The sequence below is a fragment of the Centruroides vittatus genome, unplaced genomic scaffold (assembly GCF_030686945.1).
Source record: "Centruroides vittatus isolate TY-2023 unplaced genomic scaffold, ASM3068694v2 contig_970, whole genome shotgun sequence".
NCBI classification, from domain to species: Eukaryota; Metazoa; Arthropoda; class Arachnida; order Scorpiones; family Buthidae; genus Centruroides; species Centruroides vittatus.
In genome coordinates this window covers 291,366-300,969 of record NW_027122643.1, presented here as the reverse complement: position 1 = coordinate 300,969, position 9,604 = coordinate 291,366, and the positions used below count along the sequence as shown (strand labels likewise).

The following is a 9,604-nucleotide window of genomic DNA, read 5'->3' as shown; positions in this document are numbered from 1 at the left end:
CAGATATTAAATTGAAATTTTTAATTAATAAATTCCTCTGATGCATACAGTATTTAAAGCTACATCTAATCCCGAAAGAATTTATTTATAAATTTGTTTTCTACACTATCAAAAACATATATATAAGTATAAATATTTATATTAAATACTTATTATTTAAGTATATTTCAAATAAACCAATTAACGGTTACATTCGTGTCACGTGAAACAGGAAAAATCGAAACGTAAGATTATTGGAGGAATTACGAAAAACGTCATAGCGGAATGAACTAATCAAGAGCCGGGGGAGTAGGTTGAACGTCGACTTTTTAACTGGCCTCGTCATTGACCTTAGGGAGAGATAAACAAGGTCGGAATGACGAAGGATTGATTGAATTGTTCGTAAATATTGAAGAGATGCTAGGAGATCCTGGAATATTATGTTTTCAACATTGTGATAAAGTAGTTAAGATATTCTGCTTCGATCTTCCCGATGTATGCGCGCTGTGTAATGGCGACTTGCAAACTTCGGAGTTGAGAATACCTCCGTTTAGAGTTCCTTACCCTTTTACAAGTGCAAAGAAAAGTCCGTGTTCGGTCGTAATCAAGCCAACCAAAGGAGATTTCCTCAAGTAAGGTTACAATACTTCATCAATTCTCTAATGAAATCTTTTTAAATCTCATTTTTAATCAATGCATGTCTTATGAAAACAAATAGCATTTCATCCAAATTAAATAGTTTATATACATTTTTTAAATCTTTAATTCTGTATTTTTAATCATTTCAGTGCCTATCAAAACTCCACAGATTTACATATTGGTATCACAGATTCTAAAGGTAATTTTGTATACATTTATTTATAATATAATTATATTGAGAAACTTGAATTCATTATATTGATAATATAAGTGTTATTATAAAAATGTAAAGAAATGATTTTATTAAATAACATAGAGATTTAATAAATAAATTTAAAATATTTATCAAGAATGTTGTTAAAAACTTGTTATATATACAGTATATAACAAGTAGATATATATTATTTCATTAGTTATTTTCATATATATTTTTGAATTTTTATATAAAAATGATAACATTATGAAGCAATTTATAAAATATATTACATTTATATAAAAAATTAATGTTAATGTTTATATTTTGTATACATTTGTTTATATAAATGTATACAAAATATAAACATTAATAGGTAAGTAATAAATAATTATGATATTAATAATATAATTTGAAAAATTGTAGGTGAAGTTTATGATTTTGACCGAGAAGGATTGAGATTTAACTGCAGTCATTTATGGAATGAATGTTTACCCATTACTATTATATCAAAATTAGATACAACATGGAAAGAATACTGGGATTATATATTGAATGCAATTTGTCATCAAGATCAATGGCAAAAAGAGAAGTAAGCTTATATTGTTAAATTTATAAACATTCTGAGAGTCTAAATAGTAATTAGGTTTCAGAGTTTAAAAACTTTTTAAACTGGTGTAAAAATAAATTATATAAGTAATTAAATGTAAGTAATTAAAAAAACAGAGTTTTTAATTACTTACATTACTTGTTTTTACCATAATAAATATACAACTATGCATACAAATGGGCCTCTGTTACAAGTAATGAGTTCTTTTTTTTAGTACTATTTAGTACTATTTATTCTATAAAGTTAAGTAACAAAATCATTATATAATTATGCAGTGGAATTTTGGAAATTATTTGTTTTAAACTCTTGTATTGCTCTATTTTGATATTGATATGTTTACAACAATATTTTTATTAATACTTAGCATATAAATTGTATAAATTTTCATAATTAATTTTATTTATCAAATTAATTCCGTAGTCATATTTTAATTCTATATCAAAATCAAATTTTTTAAATTGGAACTTTCTTAAATATTTTTGTTCGATAAACCAAATCTGTTATTGTTCACAAGCATTAATTTGACTAAAATTAAATGATTAATTTAATTTATGAGCATTTACAGTAAATATAGTACAAAAATTCACAGTAAAATTTAAAAAATTCATTAGTATGTAAGACACAAGTTAGGTTCATCCACTATGAAATTGCTCCTTTTTATTGTAATTATGGCTACATAATTTATATTATTTCTAAAATTACAATAATGGAAATTGAAAAATATTTACAATATTTATTATTATAATTTTATAGTTATGTCTTATTTTAATCTATATAAATAAAAACGTACATGTTTGTTTGTTCCTAATAGCTAATCTCCGAAAGTTCTTCACTGATTGCTTTGAAATTTTGACACAATGTTGAATTCGAATATTCGCATGTTTTTATATAATATAGATGTCAAAATTCCCCACATAGGGGAGAGGGACAAAATTAAGGCTTACTGTGAAGAACTGGGCTTCTATTATACTATTTTAGATGCGATTTTTTGCGTTTTTGATTGCATTTTAATAGGGTATGTCAAGAGAATGTACACTAAAAAGGGATTTTTCGAAATCCCCCACAGGGAAGTGTTATACATTTATAATAGATACATTTTGAGCCACAGCAACACATGGCAGGTACTGCTAGTTTTAGAATAAAAACATATGATAAGGCATAACTATTAAAACAAACTTAAACTTTTTCAGAATTATATTGTTTCAAAATTTAATTTATTTATAAAATTTATATCAAAATTAATAATTCTTGTATGATAAATAGATATTAATTAAAATTTATATGTATATTTATTAAAATAAAAATTTAAATAATATTCTGTAGAAAAAGAAATTAATGTTGTTACAGTAGGTTTATGCAATAAATTCATTATGATCAAATATATTTCATTTAAATACTATATGGTTACTAAAATGTATAAAAATATTTATTTCATTTTTGATTGTGAATGTAATCTTTCCTGGTTTAATTTCAATTTGTGAATTAAAAATAAATTTTGATTAATCTGAGATTAGAAAATTCTTGGGAATTTTGTAATCCTGCCTCTGCAGGTGTATAGAGACATAATTAAACCATAGTTTTGGATCGTTGAATTACCGATATTGTTCCTGTACACCTGTAGATGCAGGATTATGGAATTTCTGAGAATTTTTTAATTGATATATAGCTGGTATTCCAACAAGAAAGGAGATCATCTGAGATTGCTTGAAGTCCTAAGTTGCTCCATTAAGTAATTCTTTAAAATAATATAATAAGAAGGAATCACAGAAGCTGAATATTTTTTAAATAATACATTTTAATATATTACATTTTATAAAATTGTTAATTAATTTGACAGTAATAAATGTACTGTTAATTCTCAAATTAAATATTTGATAGTTCTAATGTTTTGCACAATTTATAAATTTTTGTGTTATTTGTATTAATGCATAATATACTCCTGATAAATTTAAAATTTTGATTATTAGAAATATACATAAAATAAATACAATCATGCAATCTTTATCAAATTACTTATATAAAAAAATATTTAATTATTAACTCTGAGTGTTACAGATTCTTTTACATATCTGTTACTTTGAATGTTATCTTTGTTACAATAATTGACAGTTTTCAAATAAAATGTCTTTGCATTATCAATATAAATAAACCATTTATGCAAAATATCAAATAACCATTTGAGAGTCAATGGTGTTAAGAATAATGGTCACTCTTATTTATATAGTTTACATATATATATATATGTATTATTTTTTAAGAACCAATATAAAATAATTTTAATAATGTAACATTTTCATCTTTAATTTTTCAGGTATGAAGAAAATAGTCATAATTGTTATTCATTTGTCCTTTCTTTTCTAAGAGCACTTCAGTTGAGACAGATGAAATCTTCACTCATTAGCAAGACACAGTTTTGTAAAGATTTCATTGTTCCACGTACTAAAACTGCAGCCAAATATATTGCCCTATACAGACAACTACAAAAAGAAAATGTGTGTATACAACGTTGAAATATTTTTCATACTATTTTTAATAGTAACACTGGTGGTTACAACTTACTCATTTATTTAATTATATAGGAGTTTTTATATTTAGCTATAGGAAGATATTTTTGATATGCATTTTATTTTTTTAGGCAAATTTTATTATTGGTATTTTACATGTTATTCAAATTATAATAATTTGGTATCTAATTTCAAATATATTTAAAAAATCATCATTCAAAACTATTATTAGGGATTAGTTGAATTCAATCTGTATTTACTTCTATGATAAAAAAATATAATAATGATCAACTTTATTTGTTTATTTTTTTTTTTTTGAGGAATTTCTTTCTGTTATAATAAATAAAACAGTTTAAATTAAAGGATCAAGTTTAAAGAGAGAAGATTTATTTAATTTTTTAATATTTACTTAATCTAAACAATGTTGAATTCTTTATATTATTCAAATTTGTATAGATTTATATCTGTTTTAAATTTATTAATTGTTTTAAATTTATTAATTATTTTTAATTTATTTATTCATTAATTTGAAAAAATAGCAATGTTTAAATATATCTAAAATAGTAAAATGTATTCTGTGAAAGGAAAATCTGTTAAAGAAAAGTAGGTTTATTGAAATATTTCAAAATTTAAAAAAGGGGGCTTAGCCTTTTATGGAGTTGAAAGTGAACTTTATACCTTATTATTGTGTTAAATTTTGAAATGCATTTTTATCATTTTCATTCAATTCATTGCACCTCCTATAAATGTGTTCCTGAATATATTCCTCTATAATTAAAGTACAATATAGTTAGGTTATCTAACTTATCATTTAATTCATTAAATCAATATATATGTATTATAAATTTTATCTTGATTTCAAAATATATAAATATATAAATCAGCAATCGAGAATTTTAATATTTATCAAATGATAATATAGAATGGTATACAATAAGTTATACCAATGTTATTTCATTTTAAATAGAATCCAAATGTCAGAATAAAAATATATCCAAATTATATTAGAAGCATTTTTGCAAATTCGTTGCAAAAATGCTTCTAATATAATAATTTAAATTTCAAATAAAATTTTACAATTAGGGAGCGATACATATCTCTTAATTCACTTTATAAATTCATTGATTTATGATATGCTGAATATCTATGATGGGTTTTGAATTATCTCAAATTTAACATCATGTCAAGTTCTATTTATATGTTCCTAATATACAGCTGATGGTGGCAGGCCACTGTTACATTCATTACAATTTTGAATGAAATTGCTAAGTTTTGCTATGAATTCATGTTTTTATTGTCTTAGAAAATTTATATATAATTTTTTATTTTGAATATTTCTACAATTTCACAAACATGTCCATATATATTTTATCACAAACTATTTTGTCATATTTCCATGAGATTTTTGAGGTTGTGAAAAATCTGTATCATCTAATATTAAAATAGTTTGTTGATTTTCTTAGAAATCAGCTTTTTATGAATCCAATATCAATATTTTTTTTATAAGACAAGTATGTAAATTTATTAAATGTACATTTTTATATTTTTACTTTCAAAATTTGTAATTTTGAAAATAAATTTTATACTTTACAATATTTGTATGTTTATTGATTTCATAATTCTAAATAAATAGCACTGAAATTAAAAATTTACTCTATTACATTACAAACTTAAACATGAAATATTTGTATATTTTTCTTTGATGATGATGATGATGATGATGTGGTTATTGATATTAACGTTCATAATTAAATGACCAGTAGACAATTGCTTATTATTAAATGTGAAAAATTATCAATAGGTACAGTTTTGATCTGTATACTACAAAATTTGGTTTCATAATTTGTAAGATATGAATTGAAAAATAGTGGACTTACAGCCTAATGTTTCAGTTTAATTCTGTGGAAGAATATAACAATGCAATTTTAAATTAGCTTAGTGGTGGTGTAATTTGAAACTAATCTCTAACTATTCTGAGTTATAAGTGTTTGAACTGTAAGGAACATTTTGATGTTGAAACTGCACCTACTGTACTTTTTATAAATGAATACATGATAGAAGATATACTACTTAATACTAGTGTTTTAATTAATAATGCCAACTAATATTTCTTGATCTATATACAATCAGTACTTCTATTTTTGCAATTTTAATTGAAGGTCTTGATGTGTCAAATTGAAGTTTGTAAGTCTAAACATATTATGTAAACAAATTTCTTCAGCGAAAAGTATTGTCCCCAAAGCTTATTAGCTGTTAATCAAAATTCGAAAGTTTTTCTGAATTTTTCGAAAAATCAAGTTTTTGAAGAGGCCAACATGCTTGGTGAAAGTACTTCTTTTTTTAGTTTATTAAACTTTAAGAAATTTATTTCACTTTGCGTTGAACTAAATATATACACAATGTATGTGATATCCTAAATTATATTTGGATTCAAATTTTCGTGATATATAATTAATAGCGCGAAAAAGATTTTAAAAAATACTGCTACATTATGGCAAGGCATAACCATTGATCCAATATCAATGATTGCACGAAAGCACCGATGATTTTGAAGCCATTGCATACTCACTTCTTGCCCTGTCTTCTCGAGAAGAGGACGTACTGTACAGGTATTGTACATGTTATCTTCGCTGTTTATTCATGTATGTTTTATATAATGTATATTATATAAATGATACCTTTTTAATTAATATGTATAGGAAATCCTCGTTAATTCGAACTCGGATAGTTTGAAATCCCGTTAGTTCGTAACTGTACTGTTTGTCTCAGCCAGGGATATAGAGCTTTATATAGGTTAGTTTGAAATACCGCTACTTTGTAAATCGAACTGAAAATTCCGCCCGAACTGTGATATGCGTATGTTAACTTGTTCGTTTAGATCGAAATGTCTCCGTACTATAAGAGAACAATAGATCTAATCTGATCAATGTGACTTTGCTTTTACAGTAACAAATTTTCGGGTCCCCGGCCTATGGACTACCCTTTTTTTACTTACTCGGCTGTTATAACAAATGAAAAATATGGCGATCCGGCAAAAAATGACCACCCCCCTAAATTTTTACATTTTTGATCTTAAAACACCTTGAAACATCGAGAAATGCAAATAAATTTAGGGAAGGTAATTTCTGTATGTATGGATGTTTGTGTGGGGGTTACGATTTTGTTCACCCTGTTCCAAGCTCCTGTGGTTTTTGTCGAAATTTCTGAAATTTTGCGGGGGGGATTGATGCTATTAAATTTTGGTAGTTAAAGGTCGAGAGATGGGGAGATACACACGCCCCCATTATCTTCAGCAGGGTCGGACTTACTGAGGATTTTACTCGTTATTAGCATTTACAACTTTTATACTCATCTCTACCCACAAAATTAAGGTTTTTGCCATTTTATAATAATTAAAAATATCATATTTTATTAAGTCTTTTATAACAGATGACGCCACGAAAATTTTAAATGTTGCCGGGAAAGTTGAGCAACTCGTTGCTGGTTTATTTTTCTCTTATTTGAGAAAATTCGGCTGATTTCGTGATTGGAAAATTGGGCTGCGAGGCTATTTTGGTTTAAGTTGCAATTTTCATAAATTGATATTAAAAACAGCTTCCATCAGGAAAACGAAAATTTTTTGGACACACTGCTGAGAAAATATAAAAATCAATTGCGTACTTCGAGGTTGTATCAATTCAGATAATTTTATAGCGTTATCAATTATCAATTCTTATATGGATCTGTTCATCTGATTAAATGAAAATACATGAATTATTTTATTAGAATATAATAATGCAATCTTCTTACATTATCTCAAAATCAAAATGCTTATTGCGAATATTTCAGACGAAAATCAATACCAATATGAGAAAGTTTTTTTAACTGAAATTTTTCATGTGTGCAAATATACAACGCAAAATAATATACAAGATTACTTTGTAGAGTTTGAATGAGCAAAGTACACAAATGTTTATATTTGCTTTAGGTGTTAAAGTACACCAGATATGGACAACAATATGTAAAAGCAAACAATAATGATAGTTTATTTTATAGATGGAAACCTACCAACAACCATTTATAATAACGGCCGGATAGCTAAAGCGTTTTTAAAACTTTTTAACCTTGTGGGCATAAAAAAGACTTTTTTAGTAAGCCCATTATAGGTTCGGCTAGGCTTACAATGGGGCCAAACATATCCAACGGGTAGAAAAACACCCGGAAAATTACTGGAATTTATCTATGTGTCCTGATTTGATCACGGGTTCATGAGTGGTAAACATTTTTTTTTAACCTTTTCAGCCGACGGCCAGGTGGCAGAGCAGTTAAGCTGGAAGCCTACCGCTCTGGGGAACCCTGGATCGATTCCGGACGAGTCGAAAAATACCCAGGAATTTTTGGGGGTGGTCCGTCACCACCCGGCCGCCCCATTGTAGCCAATGTTCCTTGTAAGCTGCGTGGCCACGCACTGCTCAAATTGTTGCCGCGCAGGCGAGAATGCTCACTGATTTGTTGTTTACTTATTTCTCACTCTGTCTGCAACATGATTATTGTTACATATATTTCGATTAAATACATTAAATCATTGACAAAAGATAATATTTTGTATGGAAGTATGTTTTAAAATGAATTTTAATCTCTACTTTATAATTAATTATTTTAATTTTTATAGGAAAAAGTAAGATTTTATATATATATGCTCAGAAAAATTTCTTGCTCAGAATCTGCTCAGAAAAATTTCTTGCTCAGAATCTGCTCAGCAAAATTTTTTTGCTCAGAGAAGTATATGTCCCCCCCCCAAAAAAAAAAAAAAAAAAAAAAAAAAAAAAAAAAATTAGAGGGAACATTTATTGTGGCCTTGGCCGAACCCATAATGGGCTTGCTAAAAAGATGCCCTCTTAGTGCCCACGGGGCGGAAAGAGTTAAACTTTTTATTTATTTGATTCCTTTTCTCAAAAAAGTAATTCTATTTCTTACTTGATTGACAGCATGGAATGAGACCACTCGTCTGTATAATAGCCGAAGCAACTACCTTATCCTGAAGGAAAAGATGACTTTGACGCAGGAGAAACAAAATTCCTATCGGCGTATGCTTGCCGATGGGTGACCATCATCAACCGAATTTTATTTGTGAGATGTTTATAATTTCCAGATAAAAATTTCACTCCGTCTACCAAATCCAAATTTATAAATTTTTCTTAATAGAGTAATAAAATGATCGATGATATATTTTTATAATAGAATAAAGGCCGATTCGAGGGTATATGGCGCCCCTAGGTCAGTTTGGTTTTCAGCGTCCGATCATTTTTTTTTATTTAAAATTTTTAAGCTTTAAATTTTACAAAAAGGGCATGTCATAATAGAACTTATTTAGAATCCTGACATAAAATTAAATTTATAAACTTTTATTTACAAAAACTATATAACAACAATACATTATTCGAAAACTAAACAAAAAAATTCTTGAATAGAATATTTAAAATTATACTTATAAAATATATAATAATAATAAATGTAATAATTTTGCAGAAACAGAAAAATAAATCTTCTTAGACAAAGCATTTAAGCTGCTGTGTCGATAAAGTATAATAATTATTGAAAAATCTTAGCAAAAACGAATTTTTTAACTAAATTAAAAACTTTTGAAGTTTTTACTGTCGCAAAATTTATCAATTCTTCCATATCAAGTTCTTTAAAATT

The 9,604-nt window shown here is 26.4% G+C and overlaps 1 protein-coding gene across 1 annotated transcript; it reads left to right on the top strand.

Moving 5' to 3' along the window:
- The first annotated feature begins 261 nt into the window (after window positions 1–261).
- Window positions 262–5,520, top strand: LOC136985428 (MKRN2 opposite strand protein). Its single transcript, XM_067282709.1, has 4 exons — window positions 262–611; window positions 768–817; window positions 1,238–1,403; window positions 3,733–5,520. The coding sequence occupies exons 1-4, from the start codon at window positions 397–399 to the stop codon at window positions 3,929–3,931; spliced, it is 630 nt and encodes a 209-aa protein (XP_067138810.1). The 5' UTR covers window positions 262–396; the 3' UTR covers window positions 3,932–5,520.
- Window positions 5,521–9,604: the final 4,084 nt, after the last annotated feature.